A 27,658-nucleotide genomic window follows, 5' to 3' on the forward strand; every position below is an offset into this window, starting at 1 on the left:
TACTGCTCACCGGTGTGGGGTCCGTACCAGACAGGGTTGATACAAGAGAGAGAGAAGATCCAATGGAGAGCAGCACACTTCATTACAGGATCATTTAGTAATCATGCAACTGTTATTGAGATGATAGATGAAGTCCAGAGGAAGACTCTGCAGGAGAGATGCTCAGTAGCTCGGTACGGGCTTTTGTTGAAGTTTCGAGAACATACCTTCACTGAGGAGGCAAGCAGAATATTGCTCCCTCCTACTTATATCTCGTGAAGATACCATGAGCATAAAATCAGAGAGATTAGAGCACACACAGAGACATACCGACAATCTTTCTTTCCGCAGACAATACGAGACTGGTATAGAAGGGAGAACCGATAGAGGTACTCAAAGTACCCTCCGCCACACACCATCAGGTGGCTTGCAGAGTAGGGATGCAGATGTAGATGCTGCCACATAGTACACTGTGACAACTCGGGAGAGGGCAAGGCAGGGCACACATCATGAGCAACGCTCACCCGAACAGACATGTGAGGACAGTTGAACTACATGTACACTAACTTGCTTACTCAATATCACTCTTCATTACAAAACTACTGATATCCGAGTGCTGCTGCAGGTAACAGCTAGTCTAAAACATGTACAGTATCTTAATGCAAGTTAAAAAATTTTATTTAAAGACTCTGTACAAAATGAATGGTGGGTGTGACTATTTACCATCTGTTTAGCAATTTTGTCACTGGATAATATTCTATAAGATATTGTCAATTGTTGTTGACATTCACTTGTACATTTTCTTTTGGTGTGGTATACCTTATAAAGTGAAATAATGTGTACCGTATTTACTCGAATCTAAGCCGCACTTTTTTTCCGGTTTTTGTAATCCAAAAAACCGCCTGTGGCTTAGAATCGAGTGCAAAGTAAGCGGAAGTTCTGAAAAATGTTGGTAGGTGCCGCCACAACTAACTTCTGTCGTCGAATATATGTAGCGCTACGCAGGCATGCTTCGCAGGCACAAAGCCAACTACTGGCACCAAAACCTCTGCGTCAGTAAATAAATTAAAAAAAGGTGGAAGACGAGCTTTTTTTTTTTTCTCCGCCCCGAGTTTCGACCACTGCATTTTCATACATTATCCAACGAAGTAAATACAAATTCCGTATTGTTCCTCTTCGAACGTAGCAGCATTTCAATGTACTACGAAAATCCGACTGGTAAGACTGTTTGGGATATTTGTCAATATGGCCAACTCTACTTTCTGAATTTTTTCCTAACTGTGAGAAGAAATGGTTGCTAATAGGAACTTTTATGAATTGTGAATCACATGCAGTATTCTCTTCACCATAAGAATAATACGAATATAAACAGTTTGCCATGTATTCTTTCGTGTTTGCTGCTATCTCATTTAAATCCTGTCCGCCTAATAAACTACGAAACTAGAGTGAGACAACAGCAGACGCGGAAGAATATACATACCATGTCATGTTTATATTCGTATTATTCTTATGCCTAATAGTGATACAGTCAGAAATGAAGCACGGCAATTGACTAGATTTTTAAATCTAAGATGACTAATTTCTTTGCATAATGTAATGTACTAAAGAGGCGCCTGCAAAGATTTTCAAACGGAAAAATTTTTCGCTAAATTCTCGTTCAGAACATCTTCTATCATACGCAGACTATTATTTGGTTCTTGTTGATCATTATCAAAGAAAGCAGCAGTGTAAGTAGCAACGAATAGCAGTCTTTTGCCATTGTTTCGCTAATGAGACGATTCCTCTCTTTGTTTTTTTTAATTGTAAGCGGTGGTAGCGTGCACAAAAGCAAGCCATGCCGCGAGCGGCGACAGGCCGTAAACCCTCATTTTCAGAATGCGGCAAACAATGCATGACACAGCACAGTAATGCATTTTCAGCTTTGAGTGACGGAAACACCTATAACAAAGAGAACTGCAATTGTCGGATCAAAGAAAAATAAGCAATCAATTCAAACCAGACGAAGCACGTGAAAAAGGAAGGGTACCCGTATAAATACGGACGGAGCGCCTGACGCATAACAACGGCTACCTAGTAAAGCTTAAGTACTAAGCTTACGACTCGAACCAAACTACTACAGCTGTATCGTCATTCATTCAACCTAAATTGTGTCTCATATTACAATGGACCAACTTTGTTTCGATTTGAAAGTGAAGCCTAAAACTTTTATCTCCTCTTGAATTTCGAGTCTCAGATTTCAGGTGCGGCTTAGATTCGGGAAATTTTTTTCCCCTCGATTTCGAGTCATTTTTCAGGTGCGGCTTAGATTCGAGTAAATACGGTAATTGTGGAACATTGTGTTTTGTAATTACCATAAAGGTGCTTCTGCACAATTTTCACAATAGAGGATATATCTATATACCTAAAACCAGTTAACTTTCGCAAACTATTAACATAACGTTAAATTTTATTCCAGGGTGTGAAATAGTGGAGAAGTAACATTATTTATTCGTAAATAAAGAAAGCTGATACACAAATCTTTGAAGGCCTTTGATGAACATCAGACTGGTCACTTGAGAATTATATAAAAGACCAAAAATTTCAACTTTCTGCTGTAATCCTAATGGAAAGGTCAAAATAACCATATGAAAAAAATTTTCCTGTTTCCCAATGGATGACAGGAAAAATTTTCACAAGCAGATTTTGGTATAATACGTCTAGCACAGAGAATGATGATCTAGTGTGTTCTGAGGTCAAGCAATAAAGTAAAAAAATGTTTAAGTTGTAGTGATGTACAATACATTGTGCCAGTGCAGCCCTAGAAACTTTGAATGCTTCTTTGCAGTCTGTTGGTGAATGAACAGTTAAGAAAAAAAACGACTATGTAAGGCAAAGTACCATTAGAAAACTAACAAAAGTAACTTCAGCAATCCTAAGAAAAGTATAGATGCTACCTTCTGATGAAGTTATATGGTCATTCAGGATCAGAGATGACCGTTCACATGAAAGAGAAATTTAGTGCTTGCACATTTCAATGTACACAGATGGAATTTCCCACAATTTTACATAAAAGCTGGAATGTTAAGGTGCTTCAAGAGGAATTTAACAAACTACATAGCTAGAAAAGTAAAAGATTTGGTGAAGGTCTTGGGTATTTGGTCTTATCCTAATCCAAAACCTAGTAAGCCTCAAACAACTACTGATTTTGTAAAAAACTTGTATTGTTCTGATGAGATAAGCAGGTCAATGCCTGGTAAAAGGTTTTTTTGCTAATAATGGAGATAAAATTCAGGAGCAAAAATGATTAGTTTTAAGTAATCGGAAAGAAATTTTTGTATAGTTCGAAGACAACTACCCATATCTCCACAACGGCTTTTAGAAGTTTGCAGAGCTACAACCCAAAAACTGTATTTTAGCGGGGAGTAGTATAGAGAGCAAGAGCATATGTGTACATCTCACCAAATTTCAAACTTATGGTGTCTGGTTGTAATATTTCTCAGCTGACGACAGATGGTGATAGTCTGATGGAAAACAACAAACACTGCATTTCAAAAGCTGTGTGTAGACCAACATTACCTGCTTGCCGCAGAGAGATTAGAGCACACACAGAGACATACCGACAATCTTTCTTTCCGCAGACAATACGAGACTGGAATAGAAGGGATTTACAAGCATTCTTGGATACTAATGTACTTACAAACAACAAGTCTCTGTTGATTGTACACCTCTAGAAACTGTCATGAAATCCTGTGACAACTTTTTTGACAGATTAAAATAATCTGCATATTTCCTTTGTGACCAGTCAATAATCAACTTCCCACAAAAACAGTGAAAAAACAAGCTGAGAGAAGGTTATTTTACTGAGAACTGGACATTTGTTGTATAGGAAGAAGTTCCAGGCTACCACTGGACAAACAAACAGGCAATAATTCATCCCTTTGTAGTTTAATACAAGGATGGTGACGACTTTAGCACACAAGCCTTACCAAACCAGAATGCCTCACATGACATTGTTGCTGGGTGTCTGTTGCAGTCATATTAGATACACATCCAAACAATATATACTACTTCTATGACAAGAGCTCAGTATGACAGTAGAAAGGATTTCATCAACTTGTTGCTATTGTGAAGAAAGTTTCTATATTAATGCCCAATGGCATTTTTCAGCCACCTATCGTGGTAAAGGTGGTAGTGAGTGTTTGTGGAAGTGTCAGGTGACTGACTGCTCAATCAGGTCTGCAATGACCACACACTTGTCAAATCATGACAACCACGCAACTTTCTGTGTTTGCCAAAGAAAACGTACAAGGGATCAATTTCAAGTACACAACTATGGAAGACCATTAAAAATGAAGAATTGAAAGTTACTTAGAGATCTGAAAAATGCTGCACAATTGTGGAGATGCAAAAACTTCACACTTTTATTCCCCTAAGCAAAATGGAACTGGTGATAGCTGTTGCCACTGAGCCAATATTATTTGGCAACATCAAAGGATATACTGCTTGTGAATATAGTGGAAACTGGTAATTAGCCTGTCTAGCTGGAAAAATCAGGAAAAGGAAGAAATGACAGCTTCTTACATCCACAAGGACCATCCACACCTTTCACATTCCCCAGTCATACAGACATTCTTTCCAATAAGCAGCATGGAAGTAAACACTATCTTGAACCCTCAAACTGCTATAGGGCAAAAATATACGAGTACATTATTCCGTGCATAGGACATAGACAAAGATGAAATGGGATATATGATACTACACGAAGAATTTGGCAGAGCACTGAAAGACCCAAGTCTAAACAAGGCCCCGAGAGTAGACATCATTTCATTAGAACTACTGATAGCCTCCTTGGAAAAGCCAGCTGTGACAAAACTCTACCATCCGGTGAGCAAGATTTAAGAGACAGGCGAAATACCCTCAGACTTCAAGAGGAATATAATAATCCCAATCCCCCCCCCCCCAAAAAAAAGCAGATGTTGACAGTTCCATGAAAATCAATATTCTCTCACGAAAAAATCATTTTTTATATGCTTTGAGCACTCATTACTCAATAAGCCTTTATCAGAAAAATTGTTCTGCACTACTATATATGAATACTACATGTGTACCCTAAATCCAAGAAAATCTTGCTTTCTTTTGTTGGTTTGACCTGTACCTGTACCAAACCCGTGATTGTTGGGAGTGGATGAATAAATATACAGCACTCTACTGCATCCAACAGTACAGCAACTGCTTATCTTACCTCACAGACATTATAATCTGATGAATCCAGCATCTGGCACAAAGCAGGCAACAGATCAGGCCAAGCTGTAAGCTCCCCTTTAGAGGCAATAGTAGTGATAAGGATGCCAACAGTTGCTCGAATTAGAGGGCTTGGATCACCCACCGCTGACAGGCATTCCTGCTTTATAAACTCTGTCACTTCCGGCAAGAATTTATGATAATGGGCTTTCACATTATTTTTTAATATCAGCCCACTGAGTGATCTGGTTGGCTCATCTGCAAACATGAAACAGGAATTGTATGCAACATATGCATTAATATTATACAATCTAAACACATCCAACTTTACAGCCATATCCAACATGAGTTCTGAGTTATTAAATTAACACTACCAGTGGAATCACAAATCACAATATCTTCTCTCTCTCTCTCTCTCTCTCTCTCTCTCTCTCTCTCTCTCTCTCTCTCTCTCTCCCCTTCCCCCCCCCCCCCTCCCCGAAATACTACTTGTCACAGTGCCACCTCCCTTGATATTTGAGTGGTCACATTAATGTTTACTTTTAATTGTTATTCTGATTTTTCCTGTCTTCTAAACTATTTCTCTTCCACTGTACAGTTTTTGCCTATTTAAATCCTCAAACAGTTTTGCTTCACAAATGTTCATTCAAACCTCTACTTCAATTAACTATGGTGACAACAGTTGCCTTTACCACTTCTATCTTCCAGGTTATCAATCTCATTTGCTACTGCCATTAGTTGTTCTCTTATGTTGTACTGTGCCACACTTTCCTGTGATTTTCCTGACTTCCCTCTAACGACTGAATAACCTAATTTCCTCTAAGCCTTTCCTTTCTCTTCCTATAAGGCATTTATTTCTTTAACAGGACTTTCTAAGACAATTTAAGAAAATTTCTTCACTCCCTTTTGCCAAAAGATCAAATATATTGACAAAATTGGCAAAACTATTTTCTTCAGTAACATTTATGCTGGAGTTCTGTGTACTTCCTTTTTAATATACGTAAATTTATTTATTTATTTATTTTTGTAAACAGAGTCCTGATAGAAAAACTTGAAAACAGGGCAAAATAAGTTTCCAGTTACTCTTTAAAAGTTACAGCCTGCATTTGGAATTATGACATTTTTTTGTATTATTATCCATACATTTAACTTACAAAGACAATGAGAAAATTTCTCAACCTGGTACACAGAAGGTGATTTTGACAAAATTTTCTTTTTGCGAGAGTGGTACTTGTTACATAATAACTTGTCCAAAAGCTTCACAACAATTACAAACTTTCTCATGCGCCTATTGACCACGCAACACATCAGCCACATTGAGCCTTGTTTACACGTACAGGATGCTCGGATACAGGTTGAAAAGCTTGGAAGAGTGTTATAGAGTAGATTGTGCTGAGAAATAATTGTTAAGAAAAAAATTTGATACATTGCATCATTTGTAAGTTAATTAGCTTTTAAGTTAGCCAAACAGGCTGTTGTGTGCACAAATTCAAGCAACCTGTCAGACAGTGTCACCAAACGTTTTCTTCATTTGGTTTCCTAAAACCTAACAAAAGAGTGATACAAAAATTGAACACGGGAAGGTAGTAAGGGTCAAATCCAAGAAAGGCTGAGCAGTCTTTTGCACTACCATCTACACTATGATAACTACTGACACTAATTCTATCTATCAGTCTACTTTAATTTGCGTGCTCAACAGCTTGATTGGTAATGAATTCTGAAATAGTGCAATGCATCACATTTCTTTATTTACAATCGCTTCTCAGCATAACCTCTTCTGCAACACCCTTACAAGCTTTTCAGATTGTTGCTGACCACCCTGTAAAAATTAGCAAATTTTATCTCTAACAAGCATCTTGTAAATGTCTCAGATTTTTAAAAAGCTTACTATACAGGGTCAATACACAGCCTATGTAAATACTCAGCTTTACCTTCTGATGTGAGTTTTGTGAGAACAAAAATCAAGTAGTTGTTGAAGTCGGGAAATTTGTTTAATTCCTCCAATTTCTGTATATAAATAAAGGACAAATATTTCTTTGTTTGCTAGTAATAACACACAACACTGAATGTATATTCTACAGTACACCAAGTAGCATACCTCTACACCTACATACATACTCCACAAGCCACAGTACACTATGCGGTGGAAGGATACCCGCTACCACAACTAGTCGTTTCATTTACTGTTCCACTCAAAAATAGAGTGAGGGAAAAGACTGTCTATATGCCTCCACATGAGCCCTAATTTCTCTTATCTTCGTGTCCTTACAAGAAATGTATGTTGGTGACAGCAGAATCGTTCTGCAGTCAGCTTTAAATGCCAGTTCTCTAAATTTTCTCAGTAGTGTCCCTAAAAAAGAATGTCACTTCCGGAGTCAGCTTCAAATCCCGATAGTGTTCCTCAAAAAGAATGTCGCTTCCACTTCAAGGACTCCCATCCGAGTTATCGGAGCATCTCCATAATACTTGCATGTTGCTCGAACCTACCAGCGACAAGCCTCTTCAAGCTTCAATGTCTTCCTTCAATCCGACCTGGTGTGGATCCCAAGCAAGCTAACAGTACTCAAGAAGAGATTACACTAGCATCCTATATTTGGTCTCCTTATATATGAACACCACTTTCCGCAAAGGCTCCCAATACACCAAAGTTGACCATTCGCCTTCCCTACCACAGTCCTCACAGGCTCATTTCCCGTTACGGAGACCTGGCTGAAAATTACTTACAAGTTTGTGACACCCACCATCGGTAATGCTGAAATTCAATATGGTGTTGGCCACCCTTAGCCTTGATGACAGCTTCCACTATCGCAGGCATACATTCAGTAAGGTGCTGGAAGGTTTCTTGAGGCATGGTAGCCCATTCTTCACAGAGTGCTGTGCTGAGGAGAGGTATCAATGTCAGTCGGTGAGGCCTGGCAGAAGATGCCGTTCCAAAACATCCCAAAGGTGTTCTATTGGATTCAGGTCAGGACTCTGTGCAGGCCAGTCCATTGCAGGGTTGTTCTTTTAGTGTAACCACTCCACCACAGACCATGCATTATGAACAGGTGCTGGATAGTGTTGAAATATACAATCGCCACCACCGAATTGCTCTTCAACAGTGAGAAGCAAGAAGGTGCTTAATACATCACTGTAGGCCTGTGCTGTGATAGTGCCATGCAGAACAACAAGGGCTGCAAGCCCTCTTCATGAAACACACGACCACACCATAACATCACTGCTCTGAATTTTACTGTTGGCACTACACACATTGGCAGATGACCTTCACCGGGCATTTGCCATACGCACACCCTGCCATCGGATCGCCTCACTGTGTACCGTGATTCGTCACTCCACTCAACGTTTTTCCACTGTTCAGTAGAGGCATTGTTTGGCATTTACTGGCATGATGTGTGGCTTATGAGCAGCTGCTCGACAATGAAACAAATTTTCTCACCTCCTGCCTAACTGCTATAGTACTTGCAGTGGATCCTGTTGCAGTTTGGAATTCTTGTGTGATGCTTTGGATAGATGTCTGCCTATTACACATTATGACCCTCTTCGAAGTTGGCCTTTACGCTTTTGTGTTGTACACATCCCTTCACGTTTCCACTTCATTATCACGTCGGAAACTGTGGACCTAGGGATGTTTAGAAGTGTTGAAATCTCGCGTACAGACATATGACATAAGTGACACCCAATCACCTGACAACATTTGAAGTCCGTGAGTTCCGCGGAGTGCCCCATTCTGTTCTCTCACAATATCTAATGACTACTGAGGTCGCTGATATGGAGTATCTGGCACCACAATGCACCTAATAAGAAAAATGTACATTTTGGGGGATATCCGGATACTTTTGATCACAGTGGATATTCAAATGGTGTGACTGTGTCAAACAGGACACTACTAATGTTGTATCTGAACATTACAGGTTTGTTTTTCTAATCATCGTCATTAACTTACATTTTTCTCTACTTAGAGCTGTCTGCTATTCATCACGCCAACTAGAAATTTTGTCTGAGACATCTTTCATCATTCTACAGTCACACAACTTCAACACCTTCCTGAACAACACAGTATCATCAGCAAACGACTGCTGATTGCAGTCCATCCTGTCTGCCAGATCACTTAAATAGAAACAATAGTGGTCCTATCACACTTTCCTGAGGCACTCCTGCCCATACCATCATCTCTGATGAACACTCACCATCAAGGACAACATACTACATTCTATTACTTAAGAAGTCTTCAAGTCAACCATGTATCTGGGAACTTATTCTGTAAGCTCATACTTTTGCTAAAAGTCTGAAGTGGAGTGTTGTGTCAAACGTTTTTCGGAAGTCCAGAAATATGGAATCTGCCTGTTGCCCTCTATCCATAGTTCGCAGTACATCATGTAAGAAAAGGGTAAGGTGAGTTTCACACAACCAATGCTTTCCAAAACCGCATTTATTCATGCACAGAAGCTTTTCACCCTAAGTAAATTCATTTTATTCACAATTAGAATACATTCAAGAATTCTGCAGCAAACCAATGCTAAGGATATTGGTTTGTAATTTTGCAGGTGGATTCTTTTACCCTTGTTACTAACAGGAGTCATCCACACTTTTTTTACAGTCACTTGGAACTTTGCGCTGGGCAAGAGATTAGCAATAAATGCCAGTTAAGTAAGGGGCCAATGCCGAAGAGTACTCCTTATAAAACCGAATTTGGATTCAATCTGGACCTGGTGACTTACTTGGTTTCAACTCTATCTACTTACTTCTTTATGCCAGGGATGCCTATTATTCTGTCCTTCATGTCTATGTGATCGTCAAAGGACAGTATGTTTGTACAATTCTCCTATTAAACGCAAAATTTAATACTTCAAATTTTGTTTTGTTATTTTCAACTGCTACACCACACTGGTCAACAAGTGACTGGATGGGAGTTTAAACTCACTTGATGATTTTACATAGGACCAGAAATTTCTCAGAATCTCAGCCAGATCTTTTGCTAAGATATTGTGGTGGTAGCTGTATGCTTCATGCATGGATCTTTTCACAGACACTAACCCTTGCATGTCCTAATTTGATCATTCCCTTTTGAAGTTAGAATGCAACAGCCTTTCCTCCACCATCATCTTCCAGACCACGGTGGGTCTTTCCTGTCCTTAATCCACTTACAATGCACATAATTCTCCAAACCATGATTTACAATCTGTTTAAACTTTGCCCATAATTGTGTCGTAACTAACTGACTGACATCAATTCATTGTCTATGTGGGATGCTAACAACTATCTGCTCTTTCTAGCAGAAACACTCCTATCGTTATTTACTGGTTTATTAACTTTCATAACCACAGTTGCTATAATGACACCATGACTGCTAATCCCTGCCTCTACAGTGATCCTGTCGACAAAGTCCAGCCAACAGGTAGCTACATATTTCAGTTGTGTGTGGACTGCTGAACTGGCAGCTCGAAACAGTTATCGGAAAACTGTTCAACAGTACTTCATACGGCTGTCTGTCTGTCTGTTCCCCCTGCAATGAATCCTCCTCCTCTGTCCACCCCTTCCTCTTCCCCCTTTCTGTACATCTCCCTTTCTCTGATGACTTCATCCTTCCCCTCTCTATCCATCTTCCCCCTCTGCTTATCGATGTCTACACCTGCAAGGCATGCCAATACTACCTGCACAACATGTCCATTATGCAAGGCAGCCTATCAATAACTAGTAGGAAAAATCTTTTTGCCCCATCTCCACCCCTATGGTAGCATGGAGGTTCTGACTGGACAGTGCTGATTCTCATTTAGCTAGCATACCACATTTCGGTGGAAATAGATTCAGTGGTTTTAGACGAGACGCTGGACATGACGCTATTTTATGTACAGACAGGTTGTTGAATGGTTGAAAACTTAAACTTAACTTGTTATCTTGGTAGCAAAATCAATAAATCTCTTAACAGGAAACTGATAAGAACTACAGTAAAGTAATAAGACCAAAATGGAAACAGGTTGTATCGCATGCCATTTGCTATGTGAGCATTCTCAGTGCCTGCTTATTTTTTATGTAAACCAGCAGCATAGTTTTGTCATTTTCACCCACAGGAACGGGAGTGGAATAGAGATGGACCAGAATGTTGTGTAGGTTGGGCCAAGAACAAACCAATGGCATCCTTATGCCATTCCCATTACATAACCACAGGAGTATTATTGCTGTGGAAGAACAGATGCAAGGCCTGCCCAACTCACCCACCAAGTACTTCCTACTCCAGTCCTGCCAGATGCTTATCCTATTCCACCAGAGACACAGCCATCAGTGCAAGCAGCCATGTCATATAGCAACTCTCCTGCGATCAGAGCACAGTTTTTTTATGATGGTATGACAAACCTGCTATCCACTAGAATGAATTGTCACTAACTGTGGCCAAGAACAAAGCTCAGCATGCAGCAGCACAATACACTGTTGAGGGCTACATATTCATATTCAAATCCAAAGGATGCTTCACAGCCTATCCCATATGGATCCTTCCCTCCACCACCAGCTTTTCTGAATTATACAGATGGAAGTTATTCTTCGCTCCCGCAATCCTCCTGGCCTCAATCTCCACTAACCCACAGTCCTCACAACTTTGACCCCATAGTCTCTCCTTCCTTTGCCCTGTCATTCCCAATAGATCAATGCAATTTTCATCATGTGCCACACCTCACCAGCTCCGGCATCCATGTAGCACATGCCTAGCCCATGCACCTACGATCCCTCCCTTCCAGATTCCTTGCCAGCACACCTATCTCCCTCTAAGCCAGCAGTTACCTACCCCAACCATTTTTCCTGCCTCTAGCTACCCCCCCCCCCCAACCTCCTCCCCCCCCCCCCCCCATCCTAGTTCACCTCCCAAACTCCAATCCCATTAATAGTGTGACACCCAATGAAATGCACACATTAGAATTCACTGTAAACAAGAAATGTTGTGAGTTATAATATTGGTGGCATAACTGTTCCACATCCACAAGGTCATTATACGATCATCATCATTAATACTGTTGTCTCAATATTGTGTGATCTGTTTACATGCAAGTGATGAAATATAGTACACTATCGCACCTTTGCAGCGCACTGATGCTTCCATAATAATAAGTCAAATTCTTCGTTTGTGTAGCCACAGTATCAGTGGCTGCTGGATAAGTTTTTCATTAATTCTAGTACTATGCATGCAAATGCTGAAATTAGTTCCTTCCATCACAACACGCTTAGTCATACTTAGTTAAAACTTCATAACAGAGGGGATTGTTCATATCTTTCTTGCTTGCTTGCAATAAGAATTTGATATCTGCATGCGTATTTTCGCCTTCGGCACTGAGGCTGCAAATAAAGAATGACCAAGAAAATGTATCGTAAGTAAAATTCACTGTAAATGTACAAGCAGAGAATGCACCCACTCGTAAGAGTCTCGATCGAAAGCTTCCATTGACAAGTTTCAATTAACAGATATATGTAAGGTGACATAAAATGCAATTTAGCACTTCCATGTACAATAACGTATTGATATGTCAATCAATGCACCAATTTTTATGTATCTAGTAATCCACTGTGAACACTGAAACATGTCAAACAAGACTGACTATTAGGGCAATATTTTTTGGACATCCAACTCCACTGACTACTGGCAACCATGCAGTGGTATGGAGCAAGGGAAAGGACTGTCTCCCCCCCTCACCACTCTTTTCAACTGCTTACCCTACATAGTACATAGTACTGCCTTCATAAAACAACTACAGCAGTTTATAGCTACCCTGAATTACAACCTTAAAAGTGCTGCCCACTACTAGGGGAAGCTACATCTCACTTGATGGCATTCCAAGTGGTCACATAAGCACCTTCATGTCTGGAAGTGTTTCTCATATCATTCTGTCAAAACTGGAAGTGTGTTTTCATTCCCACACAGAAGATACTGGCTGCCTGTAAACAGCTATAAGCAAACAATGATATACAAGGACACAAGACTTTACAGTAGACTCCCTCTGTCTTTTGCAATTTAAGACAACGATGAACATTTTAGTGGCCACATTTAATCACATGCCAACATCCTCTTAAAAAAAAAAACAAAAAACTGCACCATCTGCCTTAAGGGGACTCGTACCGCCCAAAATGGCAAAATTTGACATTTTTACTTTTATGCACATTATGAAAATATGGATGTTTATGCTTAATTTGGTGTTGGTTTTATTGAAATATTCAATTATTTACTATTTTAAATAAATATTTGAAAATAATTATGCAATGACATTTCCGAGAATTTTGTTTTCCCTCATTTCGCATATTGGCATTTTTCTCTGGAACTATATAGTCTAGAAGGCTGAGGTTTCTTTTGTTTTGTAGAGAACTGTCCATTTCATAAGTTGCCTACACTGGCGGTACTTCGCAGTAAACTCTTTGAACTGTACATTTGTTTGTTTTTGACAACAACACTTATCCACTAGCCGCATTTTAGTTTCTGTGTTAGTTTTTGTCATGACTAAACCAAAAGGAGTGTTTAAAAAATACGAAACAAAGGAAACAGATACTACAGAACAAATATAGCAGGAGTAAAAACAGTGGTTAGTGCCGAAGGGCGTGACAATTTGGTTGTAAATAGTGACAGTCCTCCTACTACTCCGAGCGCTTCCAAGAAAAACCTGCTGGGTAATGATGTAAAATAAACTGCAGCTTCAGACAGTGAAACGAACTGCCATATCATTATTAATCTCCACATAATTATTTCAGCTTTGTGTGAAACAGTGTGTTGTCGTGTATGTGGAGGGGAACTGAAATTTCTGAACAGCTATCTCAACACAACGGTCTGGTGTGCACTTTACAAATAATGTGTTTGAACTGTAAAAGCGAAAAGACTTTCAAGACTTCAGAAGTAAGTGTAAAGAATGGACTTTTTGACACTAATCTAAAATACTTCTATGGGCTTAGATGCATAGGAAAAGGCCATTACGCTGGTAAGGTTCTTTGTGGCTTGCTGAACCTCCCTAGTCCACCAACAAAATCTATCAAATACAACTCCATAGTAAGAAGTAGTGTCAAGGCATGTGCTACGGAGTCAATGACTACAGCAGCAGAGCAGAATGTAGCAGGAAATGGTAGTTCTGACATAGCAATATCATTCGACGGATCCTGGCAAAAAAGAGGTTTCCAGTCAAAGAATTCATGTGCATCTATTATCACCATTGAGAATGGGAAAGTGCTGTGTGTTGATGTGTTGACCATGTACTGTCAGGGTTGTAGGCAAGCAAACTAAGCATGAAATGAATTGTCAGAGAAACTATGAAGGAACCAGTGAAGGGATGGAGGTTGCTTCTGCAGTGAAAATGTTCCAACGTTCCCAGCATGACCGTGCTGTTCGCTACATGAGGTTTCTTGAGGATGGAGACTCACGATCGTATAAAGCAGTGGTGGAGAATAAACCCTATGGTGATTTGTCAATTACAAAACTAGAGTGCATTAATCATGTGCAAAAGAGAATGGGCGCGAGACTACATAGACTCAAACAGCAGTTGGGAAGTACCAAGTTATCTGACGGTCTAAGTATAAGACATCGACTGACTGATAAACAAACTGATCAGATTAAACAATATTATGGTACGGCTATTAGAAGTAACAGAGATAATTTAGATGGTATGAAGAGAGCTGTTTGGGCAATTTATTTTCACAAGCTGTCTACAGATACTGAACTAATACACAACCTGAGTTCCACTGAATGGTATAAATACTTGAAGGCAAAAGAGGAGGGTAAAGTAGACACTGTCTCGCACAAGATTACTATACCAAATGTTGTTATGCTTGCCATGAAACCTGTGTTTAGGATCTTGCCCAACCAGAGCTGTTGAAGAAATGTCTCAAGGGCAAAACACAAAATGCAAATGAATCATTAACAATGTTGTATGGTCAATGATACCAAAAAATGTGTTTGTTGGAAGGTCTGTCTTTGAACTTGGTGTTTTGGATGCTGTTCTTACTTTTAATGATGGCTATTCTGGACGACTACAGGTTTTGGAATATCTTGACATTCATAAAGGTTACAACACCACTAAAAGTGTGATGGACTTTGACCAACTGCAAATCATAAGGGCAGAGATTGCAACAAACAATGTCAAAAGCCAGATCCAAGAGGAGGGCAGCACTTGGTGAGGAAGACGATGGAGGAGATGATGACTACCACCCAGGAGGATTTTAACGTATTTTTTATGTATCAGTTGGCTGTAGATTAAAATTTTTTCTTTAAACGCAAATTTCTTAACGTGACATTTTTCAGTATAAAACCCCCCTTTTCTTGGAAACTTCTGAATCTACATCAATGAATTATTTACCACATGACATAGTACGATGATGATGTAGCTCTACTTTAGTAGTATTTACTGTAATAGTTACAATTCAAGAAATTAAAATTGTGAAAATTTACACAAAAAAAAATTATATGTTTAGGGAAAAAATAATAACTTTTTCCCAGTTGTTATTTTAAAGTGATTGTAGACTAATACACTCACAAAACATGGGAGAACATGTGATAAAAACACCACATTTATATACTCAACAGTTCCTGAGAAAACGGGTCGTTTATATAGCCAATTTAACATTGTCGAGATAGGGCGGTACGACTCCCCTTGATCATCCCTGTCATAGGTGGCAACTGTTTCATTAAACAATTTCCCTGAAATTTAAAGACAGTTAAATTTCTCTGGACCAAAATGGAGGGTGAATATTCTGAGCTGTCATTTACTTATTTATTATTTACTGATTATTCCAAGTTCAGTTACAATTAAAAACTAAATATGTACAAAGAAAATGATTTATTGGTTGATTCATAATCAATAACACTCGATCAAGATACTTTGTTAACACAGTTTCAGCAAACAAATCTGAACTGAAATGCCACCTTTCTGTGTTGTCGTGCCATTGTATGACAACCTCAAATACATTAAAAAAAATCCTTGAAGGAACACATTTTGAACTGTTGTCACTGAAAAGTGACAATTAGATTTTGGTAGTAACAACTTCTCATAACCTCACACTCTCGCCACTGTTAGATGTAAGCATGACACACTGAGAATGTCAGAAAATTATGACAGCAAAACAGGACCAAACTGCAAATATTCAATTCTAATCTATAAAAAGTGTGTTAAAATAGGGATTCATATATATATATATATATATTTAGCCAGCTGCATGACAACTTTAAATACGTGCACATTAGTCTACACCACACAATCATGCAAAGCGACCCGCAAGCCAAAAATCCCAAGACAAGAATGAAGATTCCTGACGTAGGATAGCATCCCAGAGATAGACGTGATCAACTGAAAAACATATCAACAATTCAACGGATGTCACGTTTCAATACCCAACTCACAAAGCAGCTGTTCCTGAAGCAGTACCACAGAGCTGTTTGTACAAAATGATATATTTCTTGCTGTGAACACACACAGTTCAACTCCTCCAAGAATGTCTCAGTTTCCTGAGCCTTTCACAGCTCCCTGAGACTAAATTCAACTTCACTGAGATTTCCCCTGTTTTTTCCAGACAAGTTACCACCAAGGTATTAATTATCGAGATTTATTTCCTTGTGGTTTTCTATCTACTCATACCCTGCCATTGACCCATGCCGAAGTAAAGTGACTCACTAGTGAAGTATACCTTTTTTTCCATACTTCTTAGGTTCAACAGCAGTTTGCCTGCACTAACATTAATTTTTGTTTTCTGGGATGTGCATTGAGCAGAGGTACACATAGTAGTGCTATCGTCTCTGGCCCAGAAAGGTTGTGGTTCTGAATGGAATATCTCCTCACTATTTGCTACTGCTCAAAATTTAATTGGCAAGTTATTTGCACTGTAGTTTTCAATCAGCTGCTAGAACCTGAAAGTGCCTTCAATGACCCATGTCAGACAACTCACCGTCAATTTTTTTTTCTTTTTCTTCTTCTAATCACAATTATACCATTTTGGGAATCTATATGCAAGGGCCAATGTGTGGATCCAGGCCACCACAAGACTTTAAACACTTCTGGCTTGTTTGGCTGGTCAATGGTCATTTGAATGAAGCTTGTTCTAGCATTTCTGATGTTTCACCAGCACGAGTGGCTGGCATTGTCAACACTTCATCACCCATTACTGATGGCAGACTGCAGTTGAGCTCATGGCCACAGACTATACATATTTGATGTGCCACTTTGAGGACTATTTATTCTATAATGATGACACCTTTCTTCAGTTTTCTACTATCTCTTCTTCTATTCTTAATTTAGTTTTGATACTTCTCCCCCATATTTATTATGCCTTTTTAATTTGGTATAACCATATGTGTATCCAGAAACACTGCACTATCAATCTAATTTCCAGACAAAAATTGGATTTGACCCAGTTGTGAGAGTACATACTAGCTAGTTTTGAAATAAATAGATCTTGCTCTTTTCTCATATGCTTGAGTGATAATGTAATGTCCCGAAAAGTAATAATAATCATCACCTGTGGAAATATAAAACCAAAATTAAAATATAAGTTGGGGGCAATCTCTCTCTCTCTCTCTCTCTCTCTTCCAGGATTGTGGTGCCAATAGGTGAGAGGAAATTTAACAGAGAGGAGGAGAGGGGGGGGGGGGGGGGGGGGGGAGCAATATACGATTAGAGAGATGTGTCGAAAACGAAAAGAAATGCATGAGTGAAAATAGGACTTCCGTAACATCAATGTACAAACAAGCGAAAGATGTACATAGGTATATATAGGGATGATAAGCAAACAAGCTAATTTCTTATTCTAGCTGTGGTGGTGCTATAGCAGGCAAATGAAAGTGAGACAGGGCATTGGAAAAGGTAAATATGCTTTACACGCCACACTAGTAAATAGACGGAAGAGATTATGCTTTTGTACTTGTCATGTCATCTCCAGTCCCTGAATATCTTCACTTTTCAACACTTGACTGCCTGTGTTATATGCATGAGGATAGGAGTTCTCATCTTCCTTGATAGATGGGAAACCTGTAAATGGCAAAGTGCATGTGTGCCACAGATATCTGAACATTTACACTGAATCCCCACTGCCATGAAACAATGCTGCAGAGGGAACATGTACATTACTTTTGTGACGTGACACACAGACGACACAGAATATACATGCAACTTCAGATGATGATGATGCAATTGCCAATGTATAATTTCAGCACTATGTTAAATTATCAGTCCAAACATTTTGGTGCTGCAATCTATCATCCAGCATTTAGTTGTTGTTCTCCTCCTCCTCCCCTCCCCACTTTAAATTTTCATAGCTGGAACTCATTCCACAGTACCATCTGAGCGGAACATCACGTGCCCATTGTCACCAGAGCCAATTTGTCAAGAAAGGGGGGTCAGCCTTCTATTGACTCTAGCCAGTAACATTGTTCACAGTAGTTTCCAAAGACGAATGCCCAATATTGTTCTTCGATTATTAACTGACCCAAGCACAGCACACCATGTAGAGTATCATCATTTTGAGAAATAGCCTCAACCATGTATACACACTTCATCAATCAATATTTTCAGATGTTTACCTGCCAAATTTAAAAATAAATACTCAAGAACCACTTCAGATATCACAGAAGAACTTAACAGTACATCACTAGATTCAAATTCTTTCGCTATATCACATGGCAAAGGTGATGTTGGGGGTACTAAATTCAAAGTAAACATAAAAAAAGGAGCAGACTGGAGTTATATCCCACAAATATACTGTTCTTAAAACCAAGACTTTTTTAAATGTGCTAGAATCTATAGCCCATTTAAAAATGATTTCATATTTACGAAATGAAGTGTTGTTATTTTATAGAGACATACAGATGTCTCCCTCATTACTAAAATATGAAATGAACGTTTTTAGTGGTCTTGCAGTTTTATCTTTGCGCATGCATTCACAGATCAAAAATTACAAGTAAAAAGTTATATTGCTCATTTAAAATATTTGACACACACTATCAGCTCAGATTTCCTCCTGTTTTGGTAATGTTTATACATAGCCATGCAACATATAGTAGCACCATCCTGAATTATTTCTAACTCTATCTGCTTTTTCAAGATCTTATAGTGACAGTGCACAAAGAAAATTGTCAACCTAGCAACAGGCTATTTATTGCCTGTACCATCCAAATACAAGAGCTTCAGAAGCATTATCGTCTAAATGATTTAAGTATTTTCAAGTTTAGTTTACTACAGTCAGTTGATAGCAGACGTAGTGATATAAATGAAGGAATGGCTGAACTTTAGTTGTGCAAATAACATCCTGGTATCCCACTAATTTCTTGGTTTAAGCTATAGTTTTCGACATCAGAATTTTCAAAAAACATCTAGGCTGCCCAAGGCCTACCAATCATATTCTTTAATATTCCTGACAGCACTAGCACTAACAAAAACGTTAGGTCATAATAACAATTGCAAAGTTTCATTAAGCAATTAGTTTGTGAAAAATCTAATGTGCACCACAATATGCACCCACGTCAGAGTGACCTTCGCAACCAGTTAAACGAAATATCGGGCTAATACATTCTTACACAGTCAATCGTCACTGCCGCTTCTTAAAACCTGCGGAAATAAATAATCCTGATAGCAATGCGGCAATTACGCACTACTACGTAATAGATATTCTTCGAGACAGGTATTTGTCAACATTATTGTTTATGAGTTAATTTTAAAAAAGAAACTAGTACAATTATGCCTATGAAAACACGTCAACAGGTGAATTTCATACAGCATTACACTGGGGCACTACATATAAGGGGGGGTTACAGCTTTAGCAAGGTAAGCGAAAATGTTTACATTGAATGACTGACTAAATTCTTGAGATTCCATCATTGGTTCACACGTTAAGAACAAGTCCACACCGCAAACACAGTAGCTTCGGCAGCTACGTCAATAATTCTATGGTGGCCGTTAAGCGGGTTCTCCATGAAATTAAGACAATTAAATTATGAATTTATTGATATTAAGGATACTTGTTGCACGGCACGTTGTGTAGCCGTGTCTGGAGACTGCGACTCTTTCAAAAGCTGCAATATTTGTCGCAAACCATCTTCTTGCGGCTGCCACGCCATTTTCATTATTGCTTACTCCTCGACTCACACCTGAGAACAGGAAGTTGAATAATAAGGTACTGCAAGTAACAGTACTTTTCATTTAACGTACAAATATTTTCACTTTAGCTAGTGAAATTCATTTCTCTTTAAAGTGCGATAAAACAGTAATAACGTAATATTACGGTATACAGAAATTTTGGTAGTTATTCGTGAAACATTTTGACTAGCACAAAAACGTTCCATGTTGCCAAATCCGAAGAGTTTATACCGCTCCCGATTTTAAAACATAACTTACTATTTAAAATTTCCTCGTCAAGGCCGGGTGGTAAATCAAAAAGTTACTAACAGATATCTGCACGATTACGGAGCAATAACTTTCACACACTACTAATACTACAGAGTACAGAGCAACTGTCGAGTGATAGGCCGGACTGAACGACATTTACGCTGACCAACGATGTTTCCTAATTGAACTTCACTATAACTCTTGTGCGTCAACTCGAATTTAATGACGATTGATAATAAAGAATGTATGGCTATTTCATGTGCAGATATTGTGGGTGTGTTACTGCGTTTGTAGCAAATACACTTACTGTCTGTCCTCGGTTATGAAAAAACGGGTGAACGCCCACGGTTTAATATTTCGAAATAATTTGCATACACTGGGGTATTTATCTGTTGAATGGGAAGGCCGTTGGAGACAAAATCGTGTTGATAAAATCGTAATAGTGATTTCAGGATGGTATCATGTCGTACTTGATTTTTAAATAACAGGTGATACCTTCATATTGTCATAATGCCGTGACAGTTTGCGTATTTTATAACTATATACATCTGTTACCGGTTTGTGTTTGTTTACGCTGGACACTTTAATGTTTCTCCAAATCTGTCAATATGTCATGGAATATATGGGATACACAACAGTAGCCTTGACGATGCATTAAGTAAATAATTTATCCATCAAATAATTTATATTAAGTGAAATAATCCTTATAGAAAAATAATTGCAGTACACACGTTTTAAGTTTCACTTTACCTTTTTCTCTGCAAATACGTATTTTAACTGTTATGACACACTGCGCAAAGCTTATAGTTCTAAGTAATTGATAACAATGTTTAATGAACACCCAAACTTCATGCTGCAGCAAATGTTAAGCACACTTTCCTGCAGAAATAATTTTTTGCGAAACATAAACTTATGAAACACTTTCTATGGATATGAAATTAAATGATCGCATATGAAATAGAATGATCACATAGGTTTAGTTGTGGGTAGAGCATGTGGTAGACTGCTGTTTATTGGTAGAATACTAGGGAAGTGCAACAGTCTACAAAAGAGTTTGCATACAAATCACTCGTGCAACCTATGCTAGAACATTGCCCTAGTGCGTACCAGATAGAACAAACAGGGGATATTGAGTGTATACACAGAAGGGCAGCATGAATGGTCACAGGTTTATTTAATCACTGCGAGAGTGTCACAGAGACACTGAAGTAATTGAAATGGCAGACTCTTGAAGACATTTGTAAACTATAACAAGAAAGTCTATTGACAAAGTTTCAAGAACCAGCTTTAAATCATTACTCTAGGGATATACTACAACCCCCTATGTATCACTCACACAGGATCGTGGAGATAAGATTAGAATAACGTCTGCACGCAAAGAGGCATCAAACAATCATTCTTCCCATGCTCTATATGTGACACAGGAAGAAACCCTAATAACTGGTACAGTGGGGTGTACCCCCTGCTGTGCATCCCGTGGTGGTTTATAAAGTATAGATGTAGATGTAGAAAAATGTTTCACCTTTCCTCATATAATTTAAAAGGAGACTTTATCAGCTATTCAAACATTTAAAGCCTTGATAATATAAATAAATTAAAGCCATCGGCTGAAAACACTATTTGCAACGTGTTACTGCAAGTACTTTCATGTTACAACAAAAAATCAAAATCCATTTATAATCGGACAGTATAGCCTTTGTTCATATGTGGCCACCTGTATCTTCTGATAAGGCAATGTGACAATACTGTAACAGATAATTCTAATAGCTGCAATTTTACAAGTGGAGTAAATATTCCTACCACCACTATTTGGAATCAAGAATAGAATGGGTAGAAACCCTAATAAGTGTTACAATGGAAAGTACCGTCTGCTATGCACTTCGTAGAGGTTTATAGATGTAGAATCAGTCTTACATCAAGAATATAGCTGTGCTTTCAATATCTCACTGAAGAATTTTTGGATCAGCTTCAAATAAGTGACATATTTGAAGATCTAGTGTGAAAACTTATAGCACTTATAGTTCAGGTTTAAGTGAATTTTCCGTATCGTGTAATTATTTCTATTTCTGACTTTTGGGGACTCAGTACATTTCTTGCAGAATAATCCCACAGCAGCAGCACGTAACTGATAGGCAGAGTACATTTTCATGAGATATTTTTCCATTATGTTTTTCAGTTTCCTTGGGAGCTTCAGAACTCATGTATTTCCGTGTATGGCTATAACTGCATCAAAATCTATTCTCTACAAACCACTTTGAAGAGCATAGCAAATGATACTTTCTATTGTATCATTTATTAGGCCTTCTTTCTGTTCCATTTGTTTAAAGAGCATGAGAACAGTGATTGCTTAAATGTTCTGTGCGCACTGTAAGCAGTCTTGACTTAGTGGTCCCTACAAGATTGATACTTAGGGAGTTGTAGCATGTTTCTGGATTCCTCACTTACTGTAGGTTCTTCAGAGTTTTTAAGTGGTATTTCATAGGACAGTTGACATTTGTCTTATTTGATCTCCTTCTTTGTAGATGTTCGATATACGTTTATAACAAGCCCTACTACTTGCTAAGGATCCCACACACTTGAGGAATATTCTGTGATTGGTTACTAGTGCGTTTTGTAAGCAAACTTACTTTTAGATTAATTGCAATTTCACAATATGCTACCAGTGAATCTGTCACTGAGACTAAGTAATAATTTCAGTCCACATCTGTAAATGTCATGGGACCCAGGTATTTGTATGAATTGGCTGATTCCAGTTGTGCATCATTTGTGTTGTAATGTCCGCCTCCGTAGTGTAGCAGTAGCGTTACCGCCTACCATGCAGGGGGCCCGGTTTCGATTCCCTGCAGGGGACTGGGTGTTGTGTGTTCTTCATCATCGATTCGCAAGTCGCTGAAGTGGCGTCACCTAATACAGTGGCCAAACTCCCCCGAATAGGGCCTCCCGGCCAACAATGCTATACAAACATTTCCATTTTTTTGTGTTGTAATCAAAGTATGCTATGTTTTTTTGTATATAGACATCTAATGCAAGTTGCCAATCTTTGCACCATGAAATGTTATCAATATACAGGGTGAGGCATTTAAAACTGTTTGTTGGAATATTTGGTGAAATACACACCAGACTAAAGGAAAAAGTGGTAATACATTTTGTTCACCTTGAAAAGGGACATACATTAACATAACACTCACCCACCCTGCACCACTCCTCTAGGGGTGGGAGGGTGGATGACTTTGAAATCTAAAATAGGAACCCCCATTTTTTATTGCATAATTGAATTCTCTGTGAAAAAATATGTAACTTTTGTGCGAAACATTTCTTTTGTTTCATGATAGATGGCGCTGTGCTCAGCTAACATGAATATGGGGTGACAATTGTTGCAAAACGGTAATATCTCAAAAAACTACACATCCAATTAGGAAAATCAAAGTACTTGTAAATAATAGATTTCAGCTAGAAACTAGCCATTCTCAATGCACTATCATTTTTGATCAATGCATGTAATGCCTGTTGGTCGGGCTTCATCCACAGTTCATTGAATACTCAGTTCATTGAGTCGCCTGTGTTCAACAGCATTCTGAATGTAAGGTAATGTGATGAAATCAGAGTACATTATTAGATATTTGAGAATATGCTATCATGTGACACCGTTTACCCTCCCGCAATACATTCTTAGACTAAATTTAGTGCTACCCAGGAACAATGTGGACACAGTGGTAATGTGTTCCCTTTGGGGTTCTTGATTCTGGTGACTCCCCTTGCCTCTCACTACCTCGGGGTGCTTGATTATTGTGAGTCCCCATGCCTCTCACCATCTTAGGATGCTTGATTACTGTGAGTCCCCCTGTCTCTCTCAAATGTTTCAGTGCAGCAAATGCATGAAATGTTGTCATTGTTTCTAATGCACATTGCAACTCTGTGTCTGAATGACAATCTGACATGTCTTATTGTCCCTGCATTAATGTTTGCACATTCATTGTGAATTCACTGTTGCATATCTTCGGGGTTTGTTGGTACATCCCTGTAAACTCTCTCTTTTACCCATCCCTAGAGGAAAAAATCGGCAGAAGTCAAATCGGGTGAATGTTTGGACCACATTTGAGGACCTCCTCATCCAATTCATCTACCCAGATAGTTTCAATTAAAAACTTCTCGAGCTACTCATGAATAATGTGCTGGGCATTCATCATGTTGAGACCACCTATCCAGTCTCATTTGAAGTAGAACATCATCCATTAGTATGGTTAAAACATTATCCACAATGGCGATCTACATTTGTATAATCAGATTACCTTCTTTGAAGTATGGGTCATTTACCTGCATGCCTAAAATACCGCAGCAAATGCTGACACTCCATGGGCATTGATGTTCAACTTGCCTTACCCAATGGGGATTCTTCACTGACCAATAATGCACATTATGTCGATTCACTTGACCATGATTCATTGGAGAAAAGTATCTGTGAAATGAAATTATCATTGACTGCCAGTTGTTCTTGTATCCAGTTGCAGAAATTCAGGCGATTGTGAAAATCATCATTGTGCAGTTCTTGATGCAGCGGTAAATGAAGTGGATGCCATTTGTGTGCATGCAATATACATAGAACACTTCTTTGTGAATATTTCTGAACCTCATGCAATTTGCTGAGAACTAATGTGAGGATTTGCAGCAACCACAGCTAAAACATTCACTGTGTTATTTTCGTTTGTCACAGGAAGCGCGGTCTTTCTCTAGGTTTAACACTTCCCATTTCAGTAAACAACTGTACAATACTGCAAAACCTCATTGCTGACGGAACATTCCTATCAGGGAACAGAATAGCATACCTTTGACGAGCTTTGTCAACATTTCTATGAGCCTCAAATTATGTGGAAATGATATCAACCCCATCGTGGAACAATTGCGACGAGATGTGCACAGTCTGAATCATTCAAGTAACACGCACAGTCTGACCATGAACTGAGTGCATGATCGTGGTGTGTGTATTATTTGATTGTGGGAGGTATCACATGATAGCATTATCAAAAATGTACTTCGATTGTCTTAATCGGATGTGTATTTGTTTGATATAGTACTGCTTTGCAACAATTGTCACCTCATTTCCATGTTTGCCAGCTACAGCACCATCTGTCATGAAACAAAAGAAATGCTTCATACAAAAGTTAATATTTTTTCACAGAGAATCCAAATCTGAAATAAAAAAATAGGGATTCCTATTTAAGATTACAAAGTCATCTCCCCCTCCCACCCCCAGGGGTGGTGCAGGGGGTTGAGTGTTATGTTAATGGATGTCCCTCTTCAAGGTGACCAACAGTTATTACCACTTTTTTAAAAATTTGATTTGTTTTTTCAGGACAGTTTTTTGTTATAAATATCTCCCTCTACATACATACATACATACTCCACAAGCCACCATACAGTGTGTTGTCAGGTTAGTAGTGAAAAGCGACAGATATGAAAGTACGAGGTAACAGAAGCAAAACCATGTGCACAAATGAGCCATCTGTGAGACAAATTCACATGAGCAATTACAAGCTGCCACTGACTTTAGTTTGAAACTGTGGACAAGCTCTGTTCTATCAGTTCCCACATGGCATTCAAATTTCTCAGTGGCTGCATCGAGTGACACTGTCGAGACATGCGGTTGTGGCTGTTCGATAGAAGGCAACAGTACAAGTGATGCGGCAGAGTCTCTTGGGCTAGGGCAAAAGACACAACATCGCACAGGTGGCCAGGCCTGTCATTGCAGCAGTGTGAGAGTACTGACTCTGCGTACCAATCAGATTTGAAGTGCTGCTGAATGTGGTGGGGATCCAACACTGCAGCTATGTCACCTGCAGTTCTGAAATAGCTCCCAGCTATTTGTGGGAGGTTTGAGGGCACTTTTCTTATCAAGATAGAGTTACTGAAGGCAACCTGTAAGTTGATTAAATGGATGCTAATATATGTCATTTGTAATTTTAATGAAACTGGTTGTAAGCTTAATTTAATGTTTTAAAAAAATTGGAAGTGACAGTTAATTTTACTGTATTTTTAATGGGCCTTAGTGCCTGACAATTATTGTGATTTTTCCTAATAAATATTCTGAAGGATAAGCCATATAATGATGTTTTAGTGCAGAAATTGCATATCCAGTCTTGTACAAATCTAAGCAACGAAGCATAGTCAACAAGGCGCTAAATGAAATGTGTATGTTTATTACAGGATGTTTGAAACCTACGCCACCTGTAAAACTCTACCAGCTCACAGACATACTGCAGATACTCATCATAAATTAACTGCCAACATTGAGACAACAAATCAGGTTCATCACAAAAACCATCCATTACATGGGAATATTTCAGCAACCCCAAGGTTGAGGACCAGAAGTAATTTCCACACGATTACTTCAGTCTTGCAAGCAGCAGCAGCAGATATAGCAACAAAATGGTTGTGGATTTCTTAACTTGAGAATAACTCTACCTGATCTCTCCCTTCGGAAACCTTCCCACCTGGGCGCAAAAAGGAATTAAGATTGTGTAGCAGTCACTCAGCTGTCTTCATTCTGGGTTGGAAGATCAAAGAATAATTTCCAAAAATGGCACTTTCCTATGGATACCACCTTTCCAAAAATGGTACTTTCCTAAGCATACCACCAACTGTTACTTGGGAGAAGCATGGACCATGGAACACCTACCGGATTGCCAAGTACACTCTGCATCTTGCGCAGAAGAAGATTTCTGCTTGCTACTCCAAGTGCAATTAAAATTGCAAGATTTTGATCAGTAGTAGTGTAGCTTGGTAATTCTTTCTTTCATTAAGGCCTTTAATGCTAACTGAAGTGTAATCCATTTGTTTCTGACGTGAATAAGTAAATACCCAAATAATCAAACTGGTCCTTACACTCACCTGATGGTCTTAATGCTACTGAACATTACCTTCCCAACTTCCTTCAGACTCCAAACCCACCAACTTATTCTTCGTACACTTTACTAACTGACCCTAACTCACAACTACATCTCCTTTGAGGGGAGGGTACAAAACAAATCTGTGGCACAGCCATGGCCACCAGCATAGCACTCTCCTATGCCAACCAGTTTTTGGTCCATTTGGAGGAGATCCTCCTAGCCTCCCAAAACGCCAAACCCTAGATC

General features: G+C 38.9%; 1 protein-coding gene across 1 annotated transcript in view; it reads right to left on the reverse strand.

Annotated features, from left to right (window-relative positions):
• Positions 1-20,679, reverse strand: part of LOC124615274 (transportin-1) — a 144,034-nt gene extending 123,355 nt beyond the window's left edge. The window contains exons 1-4 of the mRNA XM_047143028.1: positions 20,538-20,679; positions 20,162-20,290; positions 7,131-7,206; positions 5,201-5,457 (exon numbers count right to left, since the gene is read on the reverse strand). Coding sequence (XP_046998984.1) covers positions 5,201-5,457; positions 7,131-7,206; positions 20,162-20,266 — 438 coding nt within the window. The 5' untranslated portion in view covers positions 20,267-20,290; positions 20,538-20,679. The remainder of the gene's footprint in view (positions 1-5,200; positions 5,458-7,130; positions 7,207-20,161; positions 20,291-20,537) is intronic.
• Between the last annotated feature and the right edge of the window lie 6,979 nt (positions 20,680-27,658).

The sequence above is a fragment of the Schistocerca americana genome, chromosome 5 (genome assembly GCF_021461395.2).
Source record: "Schistocerca americana isolate TAMUIC-IGC-003095 chromosome 5, iqSchAmer2.1, whole genome shotgun sequence".
Lineage (NCBI taxonomy): Eukaryota > Metazoa > Arthropoda > Insecta > Orthoptera > Acrididae > Schistocerca > Schistocerca americana.